General features: G+C 43.2%; 2 protein-coding genes across 6 annotated transcripts in view; one reads left to right on the top strand and one right to left on the bottom strand.

Moving 5' to 3' along the window:
- Positions 1–2,412: 2,412 nt before the first annotated feature.
- On the bottom strand, positions 2,413–9,390 carry purab (purine-rich element binding protein Ab). Its single transcript, XM_050043121.1, has 2 exons — positions 9,353–9,390; positions 2,413–9,039 (listed from the first exon to the last, which is right to left on the bottom strand). Exon 2 carries the CDS (start codon positions 8,956–8,958, stop codon positions 8,113–8,115), a length of 846 nt encoding a protein of 281 aa, XP_049899078.1. The 5' UTR covers positions 8,959–9,039; positions 9,353–9,390; the 3' UTR covers positions 2,413–8,112.
- A 2,920-nt stretch (positions 9,391–12,310) lies between these two features.
- The window catches only part of nrg2b (neuregulin 2b), an 88,113-nt gene continuing 72,922 nt past the window's right edge, over positions 12,311–27,501 (top strand). For all 5 annotated transcript variants that reach the window (XM_050043117.1, XM_050043115.1, XM_050043114.1 and 2 more), the window contains exon 1: positions 12,311–13,517. In XM_050043117.1, the coding sequence (XP_049899074.1) occupies positions 13,106–13,517 (412 nt within the window). In that variant the 5' untranslated portion in view covers positions 12,311–13,105. The remainder of the gene's footprint in view (positions 13,518–27,501) is intronic.

The following is a 27,501-nucleotide window of genomic DNA, read 5'->3' as shown; positions in this document are numbered from 1 at the left end:
CCCATTATCTCTGTGACCTCATTCACAGCCTCCCCTCCATTTTGCTCTAATAGCCCTAAAACAATCTGCCCCTACCTGAAAACTATAGAAGACTGAGGCAGTGCCCCCGACCCAACTGTAGGGTTGTCCATATGGAGATAATTAAATTTCATAATATTTTGACCAAATACCTTGATATTGATTTTATGGCAATATTGTAGGGTTGACTATTGGTGCTGTCACAACATTTTTACAGTGAGATTTTTGATATATAATCAGAGGTAATGTGGATATCCTGACCACCATCAATAAAAGAGCAGCAATAACAGTCTGATAGGTTCAGAAAATGACATCACTTTACTGTAATGCAGCCTTTAAAACCAGGAGAAGAACACTTGACTTATGGTGATGATATCAAGTCTGATATCACAAAATAATATCGATATATTGCTCAGCCCTACCTGACTGTGGATTGCTATGCTTGAAGAGCTTAGAAATTGAACTCAGTCTCCTTAGTTTTAAGAAACTTCTTAAAACACACCTTTTAAAATATGCTTTTAACACCTGTAAGAATTATTGTCGGCTACCACTGTCTGTACCTCTTCTATGCCTATTTTTTTTTTGTCCTGTAACTCTATCTGCAATTATATTATTTTTATTTTCAATTGTTTCAATAGTTTTTACTGAATTTCAATCGTGTTTGTTTGTTTTTTGTATCTGTCACTTTGGACCTATAGAAGTGCTTTGCAAAAAAATATTATTGTTATTATTGCATGTTTAGCAGCATGTTCTTTGTCTAATTAATTTTTTTTTTTACTGCTGCCACTGTGTTTTTACAGTGGCGATTTCAGTGTTTCTGCTCCTTCAGCTTTGAAAACAACCCCAGCTTGTGTACAACAGAGCCCAAACACTAGAGCCAAAAGATAAAACCAAAATGTAAAAATCTAATTTGCTATTCAGTTCCCCTTAGACTGTAATTGCATTAGTTTGATATAGCACAGAAGACTTGCAAAACACAATTCAAAGAGGAGGGGCTGTATTTTTCAGATGAAAAGGAAACCTTCCGAGAACGTTGATATAGCTTCCAAGCTGCTGTGTATTACCGATATGCTACTGCCAATGTAATTACTGAACAGTCCAATTTAAATCAGAACTCTTACAAAATGTGTTTGTTTATTATTGAGCAGTGTCAATTTATTAATAATAATAATGACAGTCAAATTATATCATGGTTAGACTTTCATCTTTGCCCAGTTTGTTCTCACAGCTCCCACTGATCTCCACATCACTGCCACCACGTCTGCTGGTTAGAATGTTTGGTTCACAACAGCTGACAATTTAATGTGAGGTGCCATCGCTTTTATTGCTTTTGGTGCACTGACCTGTTGCCTCCTGCAAACTGAAAAATCCTCACCTGGCTGATAACAGTTGATTCTCCTCTGTCAACAGCATGTCCTCTTTCCTGCTGTGGCAACAATCTGGCACTCTACCTTTGGTTTCCTCGTGGAAGTCAAAACCAGATGTCTGGAGCACTGTTTAAAATCTGATCTTTGTATCCACCCACTGTTGTTACTCTCCTATGGTGTCTGTGCAGTTTGTATTCATTAATACATGAAGACGCTTTCCAAGGACAGATGACAGGGGGATAACTCCAAACTCCAAAGATTTAAATGATTGTAGATAGTTAGAAGTAATTAATTAAATATACTCAAATTAATTAACATCTCATTTATACATGGTCTTTATATATATCTATATATATATATATATATATATATATAGATATATAAAATTAATCAATACAGTACCTGTGCTGTGTGCATATGTGCATCACAACAGCATTAATTACCATCGAGATAGGCATGGCCATTTTAAAGGTTGAGTGTGTAGGATTTAGTGGCATCTAGTGGTGAAGTTGCAGAACTGAAGCTTCTCACATGTGCCAAGCATGTAGGAGAACTACGGTGGCCGACGTGAATGGCCTTATCCAGAGCCAGTGTTTGGTTTGTCCATTCTGGGCTCCTGTAGAACAACATCTCCATGGCAGAGGATGCACTCTGTATGTAGGTATAAACAACTCATTATAAGGTAATGAAAACACAACAATTCTTAGTTCCAGATGATTATAAACTATTACAAATATAGTTATGAATATTATACAACTTTTTGCAAATAGACGCCCCTAAGTCCTACACACTGGACCTATATTTGGCGATATTTGGTCAAGAGGAATGAATATTTAAATAATTTCCTTTTAGTTTTCTGTTTTATTTCTGGAGCCCATCCCTGATAAAAAATGGATGACTGTAGTGTTGAGACAGTTGTGCGGAGACAGGGACGTGTGGAATGACTTTTTATTGCGCGATTAGTCATTTTTCAGACAACAAGGCTCCCCCAACATTAAAACAAACAGCAATGTACAAAACAGCACACCTTTTTTTGCCATCAACGGAAATTTAATAAGGTAGTGAGAGTACATAACAGAAAGTAATGAAGTGTAAGGACGCGAGTTATGATGATGTTGAGATGTATAGGATGAGCTCAATGTCAAAGCCAAAGTAAGCACCATCGTCATTTAGTCAGGAAAGGCCATATTTCAGTAAGAAATATTCTAGAAGGGGTGAGGAGAGGTTTAACATGATACAAGAGGGTTGTTATCACAGTTTTCAGACATTTTTACCAACTAAAAAAAAAAAAAAGAACAATATCGGTGTAGCACTACTTTATCATGCAATTTACTTTAGTAAACCTTCTGACACACAGACAAAATATACTTCAATAAGTAGAACTCAATACATCTCTGTCCAGCAATAGTCACAAAGCCTGTAATTTATACTCTTTGAATGTGAGATCCCTATCAAAAATAATATGCAGATTTTTATTCTTCTTAATATATCTAAAGTGCAAGTATTTATCCATTTTTATTCAATGCTTTCTGTAAGTATAAAATACAAAGGAAAAAAAACAGCAATATGTTTTTCCCGTTTACATGTTATATTTTTCTGAAAGGAGGAGCATCATATATAACAAACCATATATATATATATACACACACACGCCACAGATAAAATATTTTTGAAAGATACAACATATTATCTCATATGGGGATGGTAAAGGGATTTAGACCAAACTGTGACATGGGATATGTTCATTGTGCATTGACCCCACCCCTTAAAATCCAGGATCCATTTCCCAGCGTCTTCAAAACATTTGAATAAACGTCTTTGTAACTATACACAACAGTAGCCTGTACAGTCTGCAAACATGATGGACCCTACTACTCGGTGCATGAACAAACAGAAGACGTGCTGAATGAGCTCCTCTGTCAGTGGTTTGTGATGAGTCATATAGTGCTTGGCTTTGACCAGAGGCTGCGATTGGCTGTGTGATTAACCAGGAACTCTACATGGCCAATGAAAGACTACAACACTGAAACCAGAAACAGAGCAGATTTGGTTGTCTGGAACACCTCATGGAATTTCAGTCTGTTTTAAGTCGGTGATTGCGGAAGTTTGCTTTTAAAAGTCATGTACGTGTTGTTGTTTGAATGCAGTCAGAAAGGTGAATAATCTCCCTGTTTAAGACAGGAGGAACAAGCAGACGAAGCGCCTACAGCTGGAGCCATCATAGCAATCTGACTTTGAGTACATGCAACAAGTAGCTACTGCTGCACTGTTTGAGTTACATCTACGATTACATTTTTTTCTTCTTTTTCCATCAGTTGAAATGTGTAAGGAATGGTCACCTGTTGTTTGAGCAATGAAAAAAAAGCTCTTTTGAATAACATTGGACTAAATGAACACTGCAGTCATAACAGACAAAAGGCAGGATTATTACATCACAATAAAGGATTGCTACGATGGCTACCGCTGTATAATAAATCAGAACACCGTTCTCGTCAATGTTAACAGCTTCAGTGCACCATCACCCCTGTACACTGAACTTAGCCAGAGCCACTGAGGACAGCACACAGCTTGACCACTGACACTTTACACAGAAAACAGGATGGATAAATCTGCCTACCATTTTGCATTCGAGTCCCAGAAATGGATGACTGCGTAACGTGGGCACAACATGGCTGCAAGGTCACGCCAGGTTTTTGCTGTGACACTGGGTGAGCTCTGATAAACGGAGAAATCAGATTTGATCACACTGTCTTCAGCAAAATCACAAGACCCGCCCCCCGCCCCCTCCCCTTTCTGTGTAACTCGGATAGATCTACGACCCAAAATGCACGAGTCATGTTTCACAACAGAATCACTCTGCACTAAAAGCACAGCTGACCCAGTAGCACCTGGCGATTACAGTCTGTAACAGAGCAAAACGACACGTCTTTTAAAGAAATGTGTGCATTTCACAGAGTGAGGCATTCACAAAGTATTCTCTATGAGCAGGTTCAGGCTCTCCTTATATTTGGCCATTAGAGAAAGAGAGAAAGGAAGTGTTGTATTTCCAGTCTTCATGTAGCATTAGCCTCCTGGAGGCCTAAATTCAATCAAGCTAAAGCTAGAACACTTTGGGGAATAAGTGCTGTATAACAACAGAGAGTCCAGACTCATGTTGAACTCAAGATGAACTCAGATTGACCTCAGATGTGCATTGCCAGGCACATAGTCATAGGTGGCTTGTACGTGTGTCTAATGGAAACGGGCTCTTTATAATCACAGGGCAGTGTGAGAAAATGCAGTCATCTCTGCAAGAGGAGAAAGAGACTTCCTGCTCTTCTCCAAAACAGAGAGAAAGGTCCTAACTGGATCTGTCTGACAGCCGGGTCAGTAGGTCGTGATAGGCTGCTGTTGGTAAGCCCCCACAGTGCAGTGCCAGGCTTCATCAGGCCTTTCACCGACACTCGGAGACAACCCTGGGCCAATCGTCCTGCGTGGAACAGATGGGATTTTCTGGAACATTTTTCTTGGCTCTATTGCCGCAGGCATGCCCAATCAAACACAGATCAACTTTTTTAAAGCAAGGACTCCTGATACCGTTTCAGCCCAGGTGTGCTTTGGGGAATTTTACTTCAGTCTAACTATCACTGTGCTATCCCACATGTCTGGCAGGCCCAGGCTGTAACTACATTAGCAGCCTTTATCCAGCTGATGCCTCTAAAGCTGCAATCCATGCAGTCTGTGTTTCCCCTTCATGCCACCTAGGTTGCACGCCACTCGGACAGGGCCTGTGAGCAGGCTCAGTCGTAGTGTCGCAGGCCAACCTGCTTTAAATAAAGCTGATAGCACTTCAGATGACTAGCACTTCAGTGTAAGCCTAAAGGTCGACCAGGTCAAAAGGAAGGAATGGACAGTGTGTCTGACAGAGCGTATTTGGGCATTCGGACAAAGTTTTATTGCACGGACAAAGAGGCAGGTCCTTTTTTTTTTTACGCTTTGAATCATGAGCTGGGAAAGAGGAGCAGACCTGAGATCAGAGTCTGCCCACATAAGAGAGAAGGATTGTGATCCTCATTGTAAAAACAACAACAAACTCCTCTGTCCTCTGGGTCTGCTGCGGCCGATCACTATCGCCTAGCTCAAGTGAAACCGCAGACAAGCAAAAGTCAAATCGTAGTTCACCTGTCCTGCGATCGGCAGTCCCAGGCGAGAGAGGGGTCGCACTCAGGCTCCAAACACACAGTTTCCTGGCTGCTAATGACAGGAGGCCTTGTGCAGTTCTAGACACCATTCAAAATACTTTAGAGGCCTCCCAAACACTCAGATAGCGACAAGAGGCCTCAGCAGGGAGAGACTGTACGCATGTGTGTGTGTTTCAGCCACCCCTGGACCCAAGCCCCAAGATACTATTCAGCTTCGGTGTAGGCCGCTGCAGAGAGGCTGACATGGAGACAGTCGGAGGTTGTTGACTGTCTGCGTTGTGTGTGTGTTAGGGGAGGAATGAGGAGGGGAAGGGTTTTTCTCTGGGGTGACTCCGTAGGGGGACGTAAAACACCCGAACTAGTCTACGCGCACTGATAGACGGACAAGGCAGCCTACTGGTTTACAGAACATGACAGGAAAAATATCTCACTACTAGTCTGACTTTTTTTTTCACTTTGAGCAAGTGCGTGAGAAGAAAGACTTCACATTTCGGAAATATAATGCAGATGCATCAACCTCATCGTCATGCTTTCAAATATCTACTGATCACAGCCTATACATTTTTTCGTCTTTTAATAGTCTATACACGTGATACAATGCCGCTATTGGCACGTACACAATATTGCACACTAATATGAAATGTCCTACACTAGTCAGTGGCTTCCTCTCTGCCTGGGAGGGAGAAACCTGACACGTATTGGACAACATAATGTGGAGAAAAGGAAAAAAAAAATAAAAATAAAAATAATGCAAAAGTGACATATTCTGAGTGGCGAGGCCCCCAAAGAGCGATCAAGGGGCTGTAGCACCATAAAGAGATAGATACTGCCTCGGCCCTGCACTGATAGGCCTCTACATCCACTGGACTGCACTCAGACTGACGGCATGGCACGGCCGGCTGGCCTGCCTGGCTGGCTGGCTGACTGTCTGGCTCTTTAACAACATCCATCTCAGCTCTGACGAATAGCCTCATCCAGCCGCTCCTGATTTAGTTTTTTGTTGTTGCTGTTTTTTAAACATCATGGTGCATATGGTGTGCAAAACCACCCGTAACATCTCCAGATGAATCTCCATGCTGACACCCAGTGGTATATCCTGGGTCCTTCTCCTGTCCAAGGGAGACACATCTCTACTCTGCGAGAGGCCACCAGGGCAGGGGTGCTGCTAGGGCAGGGGTGCTGCCCCCCCTCCCCCCCTTTCCAAAGTGCAAGTATGGCAGCGCTTCATCTCTCTGAAGGCCCCGCTCTGTTTCTACCCACTATCATCGTTGGCCCCCCAAGCTCCCAGCAGCCTTTCAGCTTACTTTTGGTGTTGCCACCCATGCTCCATGCACCACAGGGGTGTGAATTAACGCAGCCCCGGTGAGTATATATTTCGGCCTACATAACAGCACTCGTAAATGAAAACGTACAGCGGTCGAGGTCACAGACCATCCACGTGAGAACACGTAAACGAGTGGAGTGTATAAGGCACGGGTCGTAATGACGTCAGAGAGGATGCGTTGCCTCGCCGCGCGCTGCGCTGACGTGTCTTTTTTTGTTTGTTTCCGCGCCTTGCGCTCCCACAGGTGGACCTTATCCTTTTGCATCCCCCACCCCCCCAGAGGAAAAAACAAACAAAGAAACAAAGAAAAAATTTAACCCACAGAAAACGTGGGTATCTTAATAAGGATTTTTTTTACAGCTGATTCACAAAATCATAATTAGTACATCTAAGTTAGCACTTTTTTCATTTAAGTTTATATGGACATGGTGCAAGAGGGTTGATATTCATTATAGTAGCTCAGAGATAGATTTATCCCATTTGTTTGAGGCAAATAGGCTATTTATTTTTGAGTCTCAACCTTTCCATAATGGCATGATAGAAATGCTTTCATTAGCCTACTACGTTTTCGGTCAAATTAAAGACTATAGCCTACTTTGCCAAACTTCTTTTCAAAACATGAGCCTACACACATGCTGACAGGTGTTTACAGGCCTGTAGTGCTGCGTTCTGCAATTCATACACTTTTAGAGCGCTTTCATATTTATTCTGCGTACCTTTATAATAAACTATACATCTGGTATCAGATTTTGGTTTCATAAAGTCCATAATATATTCTCTTTGTGCTGATGTCAAATATTCGTTCTACATGAAGACTGTCATTTTATATAATAGACCTCTGGTTTTATTTTGATTAAATCTTAGTATATTACCAGTTTGAAAACATTTAAACATTTTTTCGAAATAGCTTTGATGTGTGCAAAATCTGTCGTTTGATAGAGATATAAACACTCTGTTCATTGTCATTTAAATCAAGTAGGAAACAGTTCATATCTTACAGTTCAATCCTTGATAGCAGCGGCTTACTGTTACATGGGTGGTAAGTGACATCCAGTAGAATGAGCGAGGAGACAGCAGAGGTGCTGCCATGTCTGTGGAGGTTGTGTGTGTGGGGTGATTCCCTTGGAAATTCTCTTTCTATTTTACAGTTAAAAGTCTCGTTTTCTCTCAGAGTTCAGTTTTGTCTTTGTTGTTTCGTTTCTGCTCTCTCCTAAAATCCGCGTCAGTCATCGTCGCCGTCATCTCCGCCGTGCGGGCCCTCAGGTAGCAGTTCGGAGGCCCGTTTCTCTCTACTCCTCTCCTGGATCTTCCTCATCTCCTCCGCGTATTTACAGAAGGTGTTGCCGAATTTGGACCACACTTTGCACGGAACCGTAATGGAGTTCCGGTACGTGGGCTTCACCTCGCTGACCCGCATGAAGACCCCGTACTTATTGGAGCCCACGTCAAAGAAGAAGCGCTTGTTGTCGACCGTGAGCGAGGTGCCCTCCGGGAGCTCCGCCGGCTCCTCGTCCACGCCGTAGTCATCGATGAGTTTGGCCAACGCGTCGCGGAACTCGATGAGACCCTGCGCCGGCAGAGCGATGGTCTGGCCTTGCGCGCTTCCCAATCCGGGCCCCCGATTAACGGTCTGTCGGATCCTTAGGAACCGCCCCCTCTGGTTCTCTTTCAGATCCATGTAATATTTCCGATTCTCCCGCACCAGGAATTCGCTCTTGAGCGCCCGCCGGGGCTCATCCTGCACTATGTCTGGGTTGGTCGGGCCCAGCTGGGCGTAATGTTCGATAAAGTCCCCGAGATAATCGCGGAACTCCACGGCAACCGACATGGAGAGAGTGAGGCGGCTCTTGTTTCCCCCAGCCCCGACCTCGGCTATCTTTAGGAAGCGGCCTTTAACATTCTGCTTCACGTCAAGGTAGAAGCGCTTGTTCTGGATGTCGACGCGCTTAGAGGCGAGCTCCTCGGTGTCGTGCTGCAGCCGGGACATGGCGCCCATCGCACCCGGGGGCAGCGAGCCGGGGCCTGCGGTGGGCCCTCCGTGGTCACTGCCACTGTCTCTGTCCGCCATGATGCTGCCTCCCTGCTTTACCTTCCACCGTCTCCCTCTGCCTGCTGCAACCTCGACTGCCCGTCAAACCACTCCGCCGCTCTATCGCGAGACGAGAGAAGAGAAGAGGGTGAAAAAAATGAAAGTAACTGTAGTTAGTGTTACTGTAGTACTCCGAGCGGGCTGCGTTCAAGACACTCGCGCTGTTTTTACAACGTTTCACACAATTTTTTACTTCAGCCTTCAGTGTAGTCCTGTAATGCAAGTGAAAGTTAACCCCCACCCATGTGAGCCTCAAACACTGCAGTACCAACAACACAGATAGATAGATAGATAGATAGATAGATAGACAGATAGATAGATAGATAGATAGATAGATAGATAGATAGATAGATAACAGGGACAAAAGTCATACCTGATGATTATTGGTTTGGGTGTTTCAGCACCTTGGACAGCGAACCCGGACAGCCCCTGTGGGAAGGAGAGACACACAGAGAGATCAGAGTGAAACAGAAATTTCTGAATGAACAGTGGATGATAGCTGTGTGGGAGTCTAAGGGAGGGGGCTGATACACTGTGAAGCATCATGAATCATTACCCTGTGATTGGACTTGCTTGCCTGCCACTGTTTCTCAATGGCCTTGAAAGTGTTCATCAGTAAAGAGTGGCGACAAAAAGCCACCAAAATCTAACATCTATGACAATTAACACATCAGAAAGATAGAAAAATACATGAATCCACATACATAAATGTACAGACAATGCAGAAAACCTTTAAAGGATTTCTATTTTAACGTGAAGCTGTCATTTATTTATAGTGTAATTACACCATTTATTAATTCTCTGATATTATAACTTTTCAGTTAAGATTTATTTTCAATTTTACCACTTTCTTATCTCATTGTATGAGTTTATTCAAGTTTGCCTGAACCTGCTTTTAAAGGTCATATAAGGTCACAACAGCAGTGACAACATAACGTCTCAGATGAAGTTATGAGGTCTTCAGCCTTCATGGGCCCTGAGGGGTGGAGCAGACCTCCTGTAGAAGAATGATGTGGGTGACATGATGGATGTTTGAAAGGATGACGGCTTAATAGGATTAGAAGGCAGTGGTGTATAATTAATATAAATAGACGGAATCTGGAAAATGAGAAACATAAACTTAAAATCGTCTGTATAATGTTTGTGTATCAGCCTTTTTTAGGAGATTTCTGAAATGAAAACATGTATTTCAACATTCTCTCCTCACCAAGTCACTGTAAAATTCACACTGTAGGTCAATTAAAGTCACAGATTGCAGAATTCTTATTAAACTCACACAGATCACATGCATTTATAATTAGATGTCCTAACATATGTTTAACTCCAAATATAAGTTTGTTCTGATTGATTAGCTGGTAAAAGAAGAAGTGTTAACTAGGATGGGTTGGGTCTTTTTATTTTTAGCACAAGCCCACTCATTTCCATTGTGGTTTGAGTCTGTTTTCAGAACCACGGACAGCGACTGGTGGGCATGAAAACAGCTGGGATTTGAGTTTGCTCATGAGTATTGCTCGTGATGTAGAAAATGAGGGAAAGAGGACTGTGAAAAAGGAAATCTGGGACAAGTGTGCAAAGACATATCTACATAATAACTGTAACAAAAAAAAGCCCGCTGTGTCACTAAGAGAAGCAGCATCGCAGACAGATAGAGAGCATTATCCTGACAGCGGAGCAGTTTGGAAAGCAAGTGTATCATGTGAGGCCAATCCAAGTGACCTCATCTACCCCCCTGCTGAAATGCCGCTGCATTACCAAAAACAACCGCTCTGATAATTCCCACAGGTTCAGCACGAGTATCAGGGGAATCGTGGAGGCAGGCGGTGGCAGGGATCGTTTTTTACGCCCCTCCGCTTTGTCAATAAATGATTTGCTCTCAAGGCTAATTTGGAAATTCTTAAATTGTGTGTGAGGTCTTTGAATGGGGTCTCTAATGAATGCATGGGTGATTGTATGAATGAAGGAGAGTCAGATCGGTGAATGGGTGGGCAGTGGGCGGAGAGAGAAAGAGGCGGGGATGGGTCATCGGATGGATCACACACGTGTTTCCCCTTTTGAAATGCTGTGGCGATCCCTGGAGTGGAAAAGCAATCCCACTAATGTATAACCATCAACATTTAAGTACGAAAAGGTAAACCTGCGCATTTGGTGGCGTTATAGACCACGGAGAGCGCCCAGGACTGAAACTGTAGGCTACTTTTACTTTGACTTCCCAGTAAAAGAGGTTTAGTCTTTGGATCTTATGTTAAAGTGACTACAGACACATGCGGCGAGGAGACAAACCCTCATTGCAGCAATCTGGTGTGGCCTTCAGCCTGTATGAGCTGTCATGTGATTGGCCTGCTGGGACAGAGCACTAAACCTGTCAAGCCTTTCAGCACCATGGACAGTTCATGACGTGACCCTGCTGATGGTGAAGCGGGAGGATGAGGCCATCAAGTTAGGCGCATACCGTGATGAAATGGCCTCTCATGCATTTTCTTTATCATCTCAGTCATTTATAGTAAGGAAAAGCCTGTCCACGTGTCCCCTACGTGACATTATACTTTATTCCTTTCTCAGCGTGGACAATGAAAGGCTTTCTGACCTCTAGCGAAGGGCGCACAGCTCCTGACAGGGAGGGAAAGGCGAATCTTATGAATGGCTTGATTGATGGATACAGAGATGGAGGCAGGGACTGGTTTGCTGTGGAGGGAGGAGGGGATACTTGTGGTCACCATAAATATCCTGAGCATATTGTGTAAAGCTCTCTTTTTATTGGTGGAGATGCATACACTGAAAAAAGTGGTTTTATTAGCTGTAGCTGAGCAGGGTTGGCAGAATAGTTAGGTAGAATATGTTTCCAGCATAATACCCACAGGTTGGGGTAGCTGGTGCCCCCACGTGTTGCCCTGGAGTCGTTAAAGTATCCCAAGGCGATATAAGTGAACTGCAATGACTCGCATAATAGTGTAGATCATGTAAGGTTTTGGGTGTGCTCTCCTGCAGCGTGCAGCCAGCGTATATATGTCTGAGCCTGAGGACATTTAAAGCTGAAGTCTCGAAACTCCCAGCTCGCCTCGCCATGCTGAGGAATCCATTGAGAGAATTTCGCAGCGTTAGTCATCGCAACAACTATCCGCAGTGTGTGTAGTAGTCGCCTATAGCCTCTCTTGCACCTCTTGCACTGGAGATCCACAGTGGGCGCCGTGCAGGGCTTGGCTACAGGCTACAGGCGCACTCTGTGCTGTGTGTCTGTGCATTGCGTGCGTGATTTCTCTTGCACCCACCCGCAGAGCTTTTAACACACAGTCGACCGGCATGGTCACATGCCGGTTGGATCGGTGGCGGTGTGCCGGTGGGTACCCGGGTCATTAGGGTGTTTGCGCAGGACGTGGCAAGCCGACGCCAGTGACCGGGCAGGTGATGTTTGCTCACGTAAGCCGCTCGCGTTTGATGAGGGGCGCAGGGGACGCGGCTGGAGGGTGCGCGCTACTGTTGCATCGCCTCACCGGATAACCGCTGCTATCTCATCCTGTCCGTCTGTTCCTCCCCGGTTTTCTGTTCTCTCTTTTTTTTATTTTGCTCACCAACACACGGATTTGCAGGAGTGGGAGTCTTTTGACGATCGAAATAAGTGGATAAAGGACCAAACCGTGTGCGTGGAGTGCGTATCGTTTCTTGTGATTCCCTATACGCGCAAGCCGCTTTTTTCATTCCAGAGAGGCAATGCGCCCACCCATGCGATGCTAGCCTATTAGCTGGAGAGAGAGAGAGAGAGAGAGAGAGAGAGAGAGAGAGAGAGAGAGGTTTCAGCCCTGGATTCGAGAGGAGGCTAATTTACGAGTCTTGTTTTGCCTTTCAGGAAAAGGGGAGATAAGAGGGGGAGGGTGGTTGGTGAAGGAGAATGCAGCAATCACATTTTTAAGCATGCAGAAGCGGGCCGTTTCCGGTTCCTAGGCTGGTGTGTCCCCCCATCCGAGGCCAGCAGCCGTATGGGGAAAGCAGCGGCAGACACAGATGGCATGGACACTTCCACAAGGTCTGCCGCTCTGCCCTGCCTGCTCTGCCGGAGCCCGTTCGCCGCCGTCTCTCTCTTCCAGCTCGCTCCGCCGCCCAGCAGCACTGCAGCACAGCACAGGCTGACGGCATGAGGCTTGATCCAGTGCATTTCTCCATGCTGGTCATCGGGGTCTCCTTCGCCTGTTACGCCCCGAGTCTCAACTCCCTCCAGGACCAGGCGTACCGATCAGCCGTGGTCATCGAGGGCGAGGTGCGCTCCTCCCCGGAGAACGTCTCCTCCCGGGAGCCCTACAGTGTGAATGTCAAAGTGCTGGACGTGTGGCCCGTCAACAGCGGCGGCCTCGAGAGGGAGCAGCTCGTGACCGTCGGGGACTTCGGTTCCGAGGCCCCGTGCACCACGGTGGAGAAGGACCACAGATATATCTTTTTCATGGACCCCACCGCTGAGCCCTTGGTATTCAAGGCATCGTACGCCCCTGTGGACGCCAGCGAGCCGGAGCTGAAGAAGGATGTGGAGAGAGTGTTGTGCGAGGACTGCGGTAAGTTTAAGGCTTTTCCGTTATACCTGCCATACACTCACACCGCACTATAAGGGCCACTGAAGCTGCCATGGTGATGTAAGGAGACAGTCACCGCTCTCTGGCTGCGCGTGCATGTGTGTAGTCTATACAGTGTGTCAGCGTGCATACACATGTGCATGCGCGCGAGCCGATTGACACTTCAATCCTCCATAACCCGGTCACCCATAATGAATTGAAAAGGGTGGCAGGAAACGTGTGTGTGTGTGTGTGTGTGTGTGTGTGTGTGTGTGTGTGTGTGTGTGAGAGAGAGAGAGAGAGACATAGTTAAACCTCTTAGTTAAACCCGGGGTTAAGCCCCAAACAGCAGCTTCCTTGTGTTGATTAGACAAGCACTGATGATCAGTGGATACTGAAACTTCAGTGTCGCCTGGATTCCAGCAAGATCTGCATCATCACATCATTACAGTGAAGTAATCTGCATGTGGAGTCTTAAGGTGCAACCCAGCTCCTGGGTGTGTGTCAGAGATAAAGATATTTAGACATGTGATGGGGATCAGGCACGGCAACCTTGTCTTGAGGTAACCTCCTCTCCAAACTTTGTCTTGTTGCCTGCAGCCAGTATTGCACATCAAATCACTTGCTGTTTTATATCAGAAACTGTTGCAAAATCCTGACAGTGCCAGTGTTGACTGCAGTGACAGTCTGTGGGTGGTGGTAACTGTTCAAATCTCTCAACTTGTTGCAAATTTCCTGCATGGACATTTGAAATTATGCTTTCATTTCTTGCAGTACACTGAACAGTAACTCCTGTAGCTCTTCCTGGTTTTCATATGACTAATTTTCTGTGAGAAGTGGCTGAAACTATGTACAGCAGCTGGCCAGACCTGCCAGAAACTCTCTTTAACTTATTGTCACATGCATGACTTTTATACATAAACAATCTTAAGATGACACAAGGAAAAAAAAGACCTGGGCCTGTAGTCTCAAGATGAGGGTTGTGCTCTCTTCTTCTTTTCTTTCTCACATTCTCTCTTTTCATTTCTCTCCGACAGCGAGAAACAAAGTCTTGAATTGACCCCTTTTCTTACAAAAGGCAAAAGAAAGGGTGCAGAATCAGGGTCAGATCCTCAGCTCAAATAACAAATAAACCAAGCTCTCAGAGAGTGTGATCTATATATCATTTAATCTGCTAGTTGCAAAAGCTCCCAGGTCTCTTACTTTAAATATATTCCCTAAAAGGCATCTCTGACTTTTTGCAAATCATCACCACAATCTATTCCACCTGTGTCTTCAGTATTTAAAGAGCTTCACTGCTTCTGAGATGATGTAACTACAGTTTGTACCATCTACTACTGCGTTAAAGCATCTGCTAGTCCTGTGGCAAACGTGGTAAAAGTACACAGACAGGAAGTAATTTCCCCTGCTGCACAGAAGAGAGGGTAATACAATCTTAGCTGTGGAAGCGTCACACATTTCTCCATTACAAGTTGTGTGTGAATATGTGAACATGAGGACAAAACCTTTGAAACAATGTCATTATACAGAACCGCATTTTCCATCTTTAAGTTCCTCAAACACGGATTCATCATAGTTTCCATGCAAACCAACCACCAGTGTCTGTAAAGTGTTAAATCCTAGCAGGAAGTAACTCAGATGTTTCAACAAAGGGTTCATCCAGCATTTGAGCTAACAACGTGATGTTCTATTTTTACCTCAGTGACATGCTAAAATTATCAAGTCATTTATTTATGACGGTGCTGTTGCAATCAGGCTTCCGTCTAAAACACATTTTCCAGGCAGGGATAAGCTCAAGAGAGGAGATACCCACTTATGAGCTGATTCACCCCGCACACGCACACACACAGGCACACACAGGCACGCACACACACACACACACACACACACACACACACACACACACACACACCAAAAGCCAGAGATACAGGGAGAAACACAACCTTATTAGACACTGCAGAGTGTGTGGTGACACTATAGATGCACTGTGGCAACCAGCAGCCTCTGAATGTCCACAGCATCATAAGCACACAAATGTTTCTTACCACTGTCAGCTCTTTTTCTTTCCCAGGATGGATTGGATTCATCTGCCAAAACTAATCACATCAGTACAAAATCCACACCCACAAATAGTCACTAGGTTAAAGGAACACTTCAAACATAAATGTATCACTTTTCAACATTATTTGTGCTGAGTATGCTTCATGAAAATGTTTGTACTCTATTTCTTAAGACAGTTCTGCTCTGGTTGAATGGGGTCCCAGTTTAACAACAGGAAACTAGTATTCAAACATTATAACTCTCTTTGCAGCACAAATACAGCTTCATGTGTCTTCCTGTATACTCAGTACATCTCAAACACATAAACTTTAGGTAAATTATTACAAAATAACCCCTCTCTGCAAAATGGCAACAACTGCTTATTGGCTAGGACTCAGCCTCAGTTGTAGCTCACTCACTGGCTCTGCTGACACTTTTCATTGGGTGGATGCAGTAATGTCAGGGTAGCCGCTGCATGAGCTACGACCAAGCATGGCTCCTGGCCAGTGATCAGACTGGAGAGGATATTGTAGAAGCATTTAATTTGAGACAGAAGGAACTGCAGCTTAAAGAAGGGTCGGGGTAAGAGGCGTGTCAGCAGACACACACCCTGAGCATAACCAATCCCAAACCCTATCTTAAACACAGCCAGCCAATCACAGACAAACAGTTGGAACGCCCACTTCTGTCTAACCCCTATCAAATTCTATCAACACACATATATTATGGTGGACATTTGTTTACACTTACTGATATGTGTTTTTTCAGTATTATGTCTGGGTTGTACTGAGCATGTTCATAGCACTGTCTAGCTGATTTATTACAGACAATTTCCTATGCTGTCTTAAAATTGTTTTCTGTAATTCAAGAAGCTGTTATTTTAATGTTTAAATGGTGTGTCCACTTGTCCCCTCTCACCCACTTTGATAAGTCAGCAAAAGAGTGTTTGGTGAAAAATCCTGGGAAAATGAATAGGGAGAGTAAAGATGATGCAGCTCTATGTTTCTGAAATGAACACTGCAGCTGTTGTGTACTGGGTAGCACAATTATTTAGAGGGGAAAACCCTCAACAAACTTTATCCTGTCATGACAGTACACACTCTACTCTGGCATATATACCTTTAAAAAACTTAAAGGGGACCTATTCTGTTAATTTCAGGGTCATACTTGTAGAGTGTGCTTACATGCTTTAATGTACAAAAAACTCTTTATTTTCCTCATACGGTCTGTACTGGAACACCTGTATGCACTCTTTTCTTAATGGCTTTGTTTTAGTGCCCGTCCTTCTGAAAAAGCCCACACAGCTCTGATTGGTCAGCATTTCCAGGTCTTCCACATCTCGCCGTCTCTGCACCGTCATGGCAGCTGGGGAATGACTGTAACGCAGTAAAGCAGCACTTTCCACTGTGAAAAATCACCGATAAAAGCTTTAAAACACAAGCTGTAGCAGGAATACGATCTGTAATGGGGGAAAGTTTAATAACATCAGCAAACAAGATTACATGTTTCCCTGCCATTAGCATGTAGCTACATGTAGCAGTGTTGGTTACCAGCAGTAGCGTGCCTGGAGAAGATGACCATATAGAGAAATCCATCATGTGCTGATGTCAGCTTGTCTCGAAAGTTGGAAAAACCGTTGGAATTCAGATCATCTGAAGCCTGAAGTTTTAACTTTACATACGCTTACATCATTATTTCAAACTTTGGGCACATTTAATATAAACATTCAACATTGTAACATTATATTTATGATGGGAAAATACGGAAAAACATAATAATTCCCCTTTAAATACAAGCAAGCGTTTACTACGGCAACACCAGAGTGCCAAACATAAAGAAGAAAATACATTACAGTAGCCTACAACACAGCATCACTATCACCTCACTGCAGAGATGCAAACAATGATACAAAACAGAAAATAAGTATAAAAACAGCAGAATAGTAGCCATTAGAGCTACATCACTAAGCTTACTGCTATGTTTCTGGACTAGCAGCACCTATCAGACTGAGTTGCTGGAGACCTATAGGTAATATTTCTGTGCTACATGAATATGTAGACGCCACATGATGTTAGCTTTGTTAACTCTAACACAGACTATGATATAGCTAATATCTGTTGTAAGGTTAATGTCTTGAGGTTTAATTTAGACTTTCTGCCAACAAATGTTGATACTTCCAGCAAGCTATGGTTATGCAAAGATAGACGCACAGACCCCTTGCTGTGAGAGAGATTTTAAGACACTACATCTTTTGCACTATCAAAGACAGCAGAGCCATCCTCCAAAAACAGAGCCAATGTTGATTAAGTGGTGAGAGCAGTCAGGTTTCTCTCTTATTGTTTATGTTATTGAGTATACCACAGCTAATCCAATGACCTCTCCCCTTTCACCCGACCAACACCTCTGACCAAAACATAGAATCCGGCTTGATGAGGCAAAATTGCAGCTCAGACTCTGGCTGACGCTTCAAGGTTATAAGAGTTAAGTAAATGATAGGGATTCTTTGTTCTGCCCTCAGCGACTGAAACCACATGTATGTCTGCGCTGAGCTCAGCTGGCCTTCACTACCTTTCTCTCACTACTCTCTCCCTGTTTTACTCAGTGAAAAATAACTGAAGTGTGTGGATGGCTCACACTCCCCTCTTAAAAAGTACAAAACCAATCCTATCTTACATCCCAGGCAGTCTTCAGCGTAATGTAGGTCTTCTCTGATCATTGCTGTTGGCATGCCTTTTGAGATACATTGACAGTTTCTTCCTAAAATAGCTTTATCTGATGCCCAAACATGCTCCTGTCACTGATGCTGATGCTAGTGCTGCATACCTCAACTCTCATGCTCTCACTCTGCCCCCCCCCCCCCCCCCCCCCTTTCTGTCTCCCTCCTCATGCTGTAGCTGACTGTAGCTGAAGTGTGTGGTTCAGCTTATGCCTGCCCTCCTGTCAGTCAGGCACACAGAGGAGGACAGAAACAGAGAGAAAGAGAGCAGGGGGGAGGGAGAGAGAGGGAGAGATATTTAGCTTTGAGATCACAAATAGATGCCGCAATAATGCATATGTAAAACTTCCAATAATAGCACGGGCCTTTATTTCACCTCATTGAGAGTGAGAAGACTAAGTTCAGGGTTAGTTTTATTGTACATAGAATGTCCAAAAATGAATATACTGTAGTGTTACCTTCTTCTAGCTTAAAGGGACAGTTCACCCAAAAATGAAAAACACATATTTTCCCCTTTCCTGTAGTGCTGTTTATCCATCTAGATTGTTTTGGTGTGAGTTGCTGAGTGTTGGAGATATCGGCTGTAGAGATGTCTGCCGTCTCTCCAATATAATGGAACAAGATGACACTCATCTTTTGGTGCTCAAAGTACAAAAAAACTATGTTTGAGAAACTCAACAGCAATGTCTCGTTCCAGAAATCATGACCCCGTTACTCAAGATAATCCACAGACCTTGTTGTGAGCAGTTTCATGTAGGAACTATTTTGTTTCTATGGAACTACACCCACCAACCATATCACTACACAGAAGGAAGTGTGCATCTTCTCATGGACAAGAGGCTCGTGCTTGTGACAGCACAAAATGTAAACATTAATAGAGTGCTGCAGGGATGACTTTTTTTTAGGCCGATGCAGAAGTTAGCATCGCCCTGGTTCCCTGGTCAAAAAACCAATGGCACAAGTTCACAAAGGGGGTATTTACTGCCACATTTTATGTCGTAGAACAAAACGTGAAAGTCTCTTAAGCTTGTGTTAACTACAAACCTGTCAGGCATCTAACCAAAAATCCAATTGGGGAACTGGGAGTGCAAAAATCTTAACTCATTTCTGGGTTTTAGGACTCATTCCTGCAGTACTCTATTGCCGCCATCTTGACTGAACTTCAGTGTTAGCTAGCTCAGTGGTGCTCAGTGAGCTAGCAGTAGATGCACGCTTCCTTTTGCATGGTGATGTGGTTAGTGGGTGTTGTTTGGTCGAAAGAAAATAGTTCCTGCATGAAAATTCTCACAAAAAAGGTTAGCAGGTTAGAGTAAACTGGTCATGATTTCTGGAAAGAGACATTGCTGCTGAGTTTTTCCATTTTGTTTTTTTTCGAGGGTGGCACTTTGATCACCACAAACCAAGTACCATCTAGTTCATCCTAATTAAGAGAGGGCAGACATCTCTATGGCCAATATCTCCAACACTCGGCAGCTCACATCAAAACTGTGAACTTACAGGAAGAATTCAGCAATTTGGGAAATATGCTTAGTTTGTTTTTAATTAGAAGATTGATCATATGTCTGAGCGTAAAGTACAGAATTTGAGTCAGCATTACTAGATGGTATGTTCAACAATATGCCCACCAGCTCCTCTAATACTCATTAATTGACAGACTTTGTGTAACCTGTACATATACATAAATGCAAAAAACAAGTACTTGTGGTTTTAGCGGGAGTTTCTTGTTGGAGTAGTGACTGTGGTAGTTTCCCTCCGTGTTGTCACAGTGAGGTTTCTACGTTTGATACCATTTTACCTGTACAGCCACCAAAACCTGCACTCACCGACGGTATCTGGTGACCTGTGCTTAGCTGCAGATGTTGTACAACACTGGGCAAATGGAGACTCTGTTGCTGATAAAGAAAGAGTTAACAGCATGTTACTGCTGAAAGCACAGTCATTTTTACATTTCTGCTCACGTATGGATTAAACTAATAAGATATTTTATGTTCTGGAGCAAGTTTTAGAGGTGTGGCCTAACTGTTTCCCCCCATCTCCAGTCTTTTACTAAGCTCAGCTCTGCTCTTACTGTAACGCACAAAAACGAGAGCATGCAAAATGTGTATAATTATGTATAAGTGGTATCAAACGTGTATACAAAGTTTAATTGCAGACTAGTGTGCATGCATATGAGACTATGTTGACTGCCTGACCTGTGCATAGCAGACTGTATTTGCATGTGTGTACCACTAGTACCTTAGCAGCAGCAGCAGTATAATTTTCTGGGCGAACATGCACTGTTGTCTCTCAGCTCAGGCTCACATCAGTGTGTACAGCAGCTGGAGGGCAGAACCACTGTGGCATTGATCTCCAAATCCCAGAATTAGGAGAATTCTGCTCTGGCGCAGCATGTCAAAAACAATCCTTGCAACAGGAAACGTATCCAAGGCCACACCCTTGAACAAGTCGTTAAACCAGGCCCAGTGAATTTAAGCTTTCATTACGGCTGCCTTTGGTGCTAACACCCTGAGGTCTGCAGTGAACAATTGTCTCTATTAGCCAGTGATGAGAGGAGGTGTTTGTGGAGCCATTACAGAATCTGAGTTGTACATTTTCAGGCTCCACAGTGCATGTGAATCACATGCTCACACTGCTGTTTGCACTGGGAGCAATACTTTGTGAATCCTTTAATTAAGACGCAGAGAAAAGGTGGCGCTCAGACTAACATACATGCTGAACGTTAATATAAATGCACATGCAGGGAAATTCACTGGATGAATCAGTGACTTGACACTGTATGTGTGTGTGTGTGTGTGTGTGTGTGTGTGTGTTGCGAGAGGTCCCTCACTTGTCTGTCTCATCCTCTTCCCCTCTTTGTTGCGTTATCTGTGTCTATTTCAGACACCCTCTGTGTGTCTCTTTCTCTTCTGTTTCTCTCTCCTTCTGTCTCTCTCACTGTCCTTGTCTCAACAGAGCATTATACCCACACACACACACACACACACACACACACACACACACACACACACACACACACACACACAGCCATGCCAGTTAGCTGTTGCTGTTGCTGCTGTGCTGCAGATGCCCCAGTGTGCTGTCATTAGCAGGGAGATCTGGGGCTGCTATAAATTATGCACACTGAATAACAGAAGGCTGAGGATTTCTCCCCTCTGCTGCCTGTGTGTATATATATATGTGTGTGTGTGTGTGTGTGTGTGTGTGTAGAGAGAGAGGATGTATAGACCAAGTTTTCGCTCATTTATGTACGACTGACATTATACTGATCAACTTTCCTTGTCGATGTGTGTATCAGCGTGCTTTCCTGTGGCTCAGCACACTCACGACTGCTTTGCTCGTGTACATGTCCTTCAGATATGTAGCGTGTGTGAGAGAGTGTGTATGTGTGTGTCCTTGCTTTTGAATAATGTATCAGCACTCACCTTTTTTTTCCAGCAGTCAGCCTTAGTAGAAAAGTCTGACACATGCCTCTTAAAGGGACCAGCCCGGCACCACATGGCTCAGTTTGTGAATGAGAGAGGTCTTTGTGTAACCCCACTTACACACACACACACACACACACCCAGAAACACATGAACACACACATGCAGATGTACTGCACACACCACCCACACACTAATGCGGCTGCCGCTGCACACACCCTCCTCACTGCATCAGCAAAGTGCCTGTTTCAGACAGGATGGATTTGGCCAATGCTCTCTCTGTTTCTCCGTTCAGATTATTTCACCACAGAATTAGATTAGACATCAAATTCAAAATTGAATAATGAGAAATGTTTATGCCAAGCACTTGTCAGCTGGTATTCCAGATAAAACATTTAAAAATGACAAGTTTGCTACTGTTTCGATAAATCTGAGGCGTCCTAGTGTTTTCTTGGAAAGCCCGTTTTAATCTTTGGCATTCTTCTCCATAAGCAGCCCTGCTGTGCCTGACTGTAAGGGGCTGGCATGCAGTCAGCCAACACCTGATATTCATGAAGTTGTAAAATGGCATTTTCAGCTGTCACTCTGGGTAACACTTCATGAGCAAGAACTGCTCTCTCTTACATCCAAGGTGCTTTTGAGTAAGGCGTTCAGCTAATGCAGCTGTTCTGGTCAACTTCCATGTAAACACGAGGAATAGTATCACTGAAAAAGAGAATGTATGCGCTGCGAACATTTCTTGGGCAAGAAAAGGGTTAAAACATCCCTTTGGTTCTATATCAGGCTATCTTCAGCTCAGAAAAGCGTGGGCTATCTTTATCTCTCTTTGTTGTGGCGATCTTTGATGGTGACAGGTGGAGTATCTTCATCTGTCTTCCAGATGTCCTCCTCTGCCTCTCTAGATGTTATCTGTGAACTATTATAGGCTTGTGGTAGATACTGTGTGTACTAGATGTTTGTTTTTTGCATCTCTGTATGCTTCTGTGAAAGCAACGTATTTGCTTTTGAGAAGAAGTGGGTCTGTATTTTTTTTTGAGGGAACTTTGTGTTCATTAATTGAGAAAATGTTGGCAATACATTGCCTAATTTTGACTTATGAAACAATATTTCAGCTTCGCTTGTCAGCTTGCTTCGAGATATTGAAAGTTGTTGTTTGTGATTTGGCAATTATGCTGCAATTGCAACAACACCCAAGATTGATTTTGCCTCATTTCTTTCTGCACCAAAGTAAAATACTGTAGTTTTGGAGCTCCGCGGCAGGTGCATCACCATCATCTGCAAGATCACTGTATCTTTTACAGTTACTCAAAAATAATTTGACAAAAATAGCAACTTAAGAGGATGTTAAGGATAACATCTCTGAACAGAGAAGAAGTTCTGTTACTATATTTTTTAATTAAATATTCTTGTTAAATGTTTGTTTTTGTAGTAAAATAATATAACAAGTCTACTTAGCTTTCAACAAGACAAATTATTCCGTGATTTAGTGTTGTTTTTCCTATTTTCAAGAAATCACATGAAGACCAAAACCAACAATGTGTTAATGTGCACAGGTACATCATTTTATTGGGGAGAGCACCCACCATTGAAAGGTGCATGCATGTGACAGTTTGCGTACATGCATGAATTAATGTTTGGAAACAACAACAGATATACTGTTGTACATTTTCTATAGCTTGTTTACAACTGAAACTTGTGTGAAAAATAATATGTCATTAGGATAAACAATATGATCCATATAATCGAGGATATTCAAAGCTGCAACAAGCTTAGTTGCTGCTGACTTGGTCAAAACTGCAAAACTAAAAAGAAAACATACAGGCTTAGGATGTATGGGCTGATTAACACTTAACCGTCTTACCACCACTGGTTGAAAGTGCTTTAGTTGCTGCTTTGTATGAGGAAACCAAGAAACATTTCAACATAATAAGAAAACACAAGGTTTGCAGGTGTTAAGCCACCAGACATGTAATTTTTCAATCTGCATAAATATACCTGCGGATGCACAGATAACATACAGCAACACTCTCAATGGATGCTGCTTCCTTGTTTTTCCACGTGGCCTATTTTTTTGTTGGTTTTGGAATACTGAATGTTATGTAATGTTGTTTTCTGGGCCATTTGCTGCCAGTCAAGTTCAGCAGCTCCTCTAAACCTTCATGCAGTCATTTCAGAATTAGGAGGCAGGCTCATATGTGTATCCATCAAATTTACCTTATTTTTTATTCTTGACCTGCAATGGAATAATGCATCCACAAACACTAGAATAGAAAATGTTTTTTGTCGGAGATTATTTAAAAAGCTGAAATGATATTTCCACTGTTTTTCAATGTCTTCCAGTCTCCCAGTATTGTCCATTTTCCCTGCCCTTAGGGCTGCAATTAATTTGCAATTTTTTTCTCCCTCAATTAATTGATTAGTTGTTTGGTCTATTAAATGTCAGAAAATTGTGAAAAATGTCAATCAGTGTTTCCCATAGCCCAAGATCTTCATATGTCTTGTTTTGTCCAAAACCCCAAAATATTCAGTTTACTGTAATAAAGAAGTAAAGAAACCAGAAAATATTGACGTTTTAGGCGCCTGGCGTTTTTGCTGGAGTGCTCTGAACTTCTCAAGTTGAAAAAATTTAAACTCAGCTCAACCCACATCATCTCAGCTTTTTTCGCGTTGTCCAATCGGATGATTTGAGAGGCGGGCCTTCTATGGTGGTCACAAGTTTACAGTTGGTAAAAAACAATGGAGGAGAAACTGGTGGTAGCAGTTGCTGGATACTCAGAGCTGTATGGCCCGATGATAGACAGCAGGTTGTCAAACTGCTCTGGAGTCATCCTAAAATATGCCTGTAAATGGCCATCATCGAGGTGAAGCCCGTGGACCAACTGGTGGTACTCCCCATGATCCACCCTCTTTTTTGGGTCTCATGTACCCACACAGATCTCCGTTTCCCTGTGCCCCAAACTATTTGCTGACAGCTTCTCACCCTCAACCAGATCTACAGCAGGTACCCTCTGCCTCAACATTTTAGGAACCAGATACTAACTACTGTGAAATAAATAAATAAAAAAAAGTTACTAAGCACATTAAGCACATTTACACAAGTACTTAAGTACAAATGTACAAATCTGAGGTACTTGTACGTATTTCCATTTTTTGCAATTTTCTACTTCTTGTTCTTTTAACTCCCTACATTTATGTGACAAGTTGCCTTACAGATTCTAATTTTTTTAATCCCCTTCCTGTCCAGTGAAAACCATGCATCTCCAGATGTGTTGATGTTGAATGTTTCTGATAAATTGGAGGATGAAGTGTTCCTTCATGTGTTGAGAAAATTCTCCTACTTAAAGGGCCAGTGTGTAATATTTGGCATGGTTTATTGTCAAATCTGAATCTGAATCTGAATATTCTACCCATTAATATGTTTATATAAATGTAATCGCTATAAAATAAAATTCGTTTGGTTTTCGTAGCCTTATAATTATGCTTTTATATATATATATAGCAAGGGCCTTGCTTTAGAGAGGTCGCCATCTTGTGCCGCCATGTATGTACGGCAGTCCGAGCGGACAATCCAGCCAGCCAGAGAACGCGTTTCGCGTGTATAAATGAACCAACGAAGACAGTGGAAGGAAGGAAGAAGGAGGAGGAAACAGCAGAGAGTGTTAGTAGTTCGCCGATAGAGAGTAGTGAAAAGTTATTTTAGTTATAAAGTTTGCGAATGGACCACACTTACCACGCAACAGGAGAGAATGAACCAGAACCGTCATCTGCGAGGAAAAGAAGATGCAACTTCACTCCTTGTGATGCACTCTCTGTGGCGCTTTTCCTCCTGATGATATATCTCCCCAACGATGGTAGCAGTAGCACCGAATCCCATTCTGTGCATTCAGCCTCTCTTCTCGCCCGCTCAGCATCAAACACATGGAGTTCCTCATCTGTATGCTCCGGCTCAAACAGGTATGGCTCTGGGTCTGTGTCCGCTACAAGAAACTCTTCAAAATCGCGTTCAAAGTCGTCCATTGCAGCTACTATAGTCCGGAGATATTGCTAGGCTAAATAAACAGCTGAGCTCTGTTTACAGGCTACGCTGTCAGTCAGTGTGCGGGCTGGAGATTGGTGGAGCAGAGAGGGGAGGGGGTCCCCACTCGGTATGGTAAACGAGTATGTGTGTATGAAGTGTGTCTGTTACGCTAGAAGAGTCAGAGTTTGGGACGGAGTCTTTTACCCCCTGGAGTGTTACCGGAGTTTTTGGAGTGCTCAAAGAAACGGGCCTTTTTCCCGAACGCTCCTCTGGTCTCCTGCTCGTGAGGGATTCATTACAATATCGTAACATGGTTTAGATTTCTAAATAAATATTCACCTCGTCGCTAGATAGACCTACTCCTGAAAAACTCGTGTCTGCGCAAGGCTTTTGGTCCTACGAGGCCACCATCATTTACCCGACAGGAATGGTGAGCGAATGAGCCCTGCAATCTATAATTTGACCACTGATGTCACTGTTTTCAACCCATTTTACACACTGGCCCTTTAAGTTAAATAGACACTTTGAAACCAATTAACCAGTTAACCAGTTAAATGTAACATACACCGCGTTCCAAATTATTATGCAAATTATATTTTTCTCTGATTTTCCTAAATAGTCGATGCAAATGACAGTCAGCATAATTTTCAANTACATATTAATACAACAGTAATATTAATCCAAAAACATCAGATATAATTGTAAAACACTGACAGGGAACATTTTACTGCACAATGAAGTAAGTACTTTTCCTTAAAGTACTTCAAGTAGGCTATTATTGGACTGGGTCCATACAGTTTTATTTTCGTTAATGACAAAGCAGATATGGTAGCTTATGTGCACTGAAACTTTCAGTGATTCAAATTAGTGCTGCACGATTTGATAAAAATGTGCGATTGCGATTATGGTGGACAATATCGCAATTTGCGATTGCGATTACAATATAGTTACAATAAAATATAATAAGCTGCAGTAGTTCAGTCCATAGAGACTTGGGTTGGGAACCGGAGGGTCGCCGGTTCGAGTCCCCGTCTGGACCAAATATGGAGCGTGGACTGGTGGCTGGAGAGGTGCCAGTTCACCTCCTGGGCACTGCCAAGGTGCCCTTGAGCAAGGCACTGAACCCCCCAACTGCTCGGGGTGCCTGACCAAGGGCAGCCCCCCCACTCTGACATCTCTCCACTTTGTGCATGTATAGGTCCTGTTTGTGCATGTGTGTGTCTTTCAGACCTGTGTGTAATTGACAAGCAAGAGTGAAAACATTGAATTTCCCCTCAGGAGGATTAATAAAGTAAATAAACTTAAACTTAAACTTAAATGGTATCATGAGTCTTTTTGCTTGATTCAGTGTTTCCCCTACATTATATTAGGGGGGCACTGACCTGACATAGTTATTGTTATGGACAGACAGTGAGTCAATGACCATCAACAGACTGAGCAAAGTCAAATACGCTGCTCACACAGCAGCGCAGCACGGAACTGTACACACAGCAGAGCGAGCCTGTGTTGCGTTCAGGCGTTGTCACGTAAATGACAAATTCCAGCACGCCATAGCACAAAACAGCAGCATGTCAAGTGGGCCGAACCCGAGCAAAATTGCTCAATTTTTCATTTTTTATGGAGTGCATGATTTCCCTGTGACACTGACAAATGTTTGCTTAACTCAACTCAACTCAAACTTTATTTATAAAGCACATTTAAAACAACCAAGGTTGACCAAAATGCTGAACAGGTCAATAGAAATAAACAAGCAAATACAATGAGGTACCTAATAGTACACCACAATAATAA

Source organism: Epinephelus moara, chromosome 4, assembly GCF_006386435.1.
Source record: "Epinephelus moara isolate mb chromosome 4, YSFRI_EMoa_1.0, whole genome shotgun sequence".
Lineage (NCBI taxonomy): Eukaryota > Metazoa > Chordata > Actinopteri > Perciformes > Serranidae > Epinephelus > Epinephelus moara.
This window is presented reverse-complemented; position numbering and strand designations above follow the sequence as displayed.

Bases quoted from the DNA above. Each gene is read 5' to 3' on its own strand.
- purab (XM_050043121.1), bottom strand. From the start codon at position 8,958: ATGGCGGACAGAGACAGTGGCAGTGACCACGGAGGGCCCACCGCAGGC.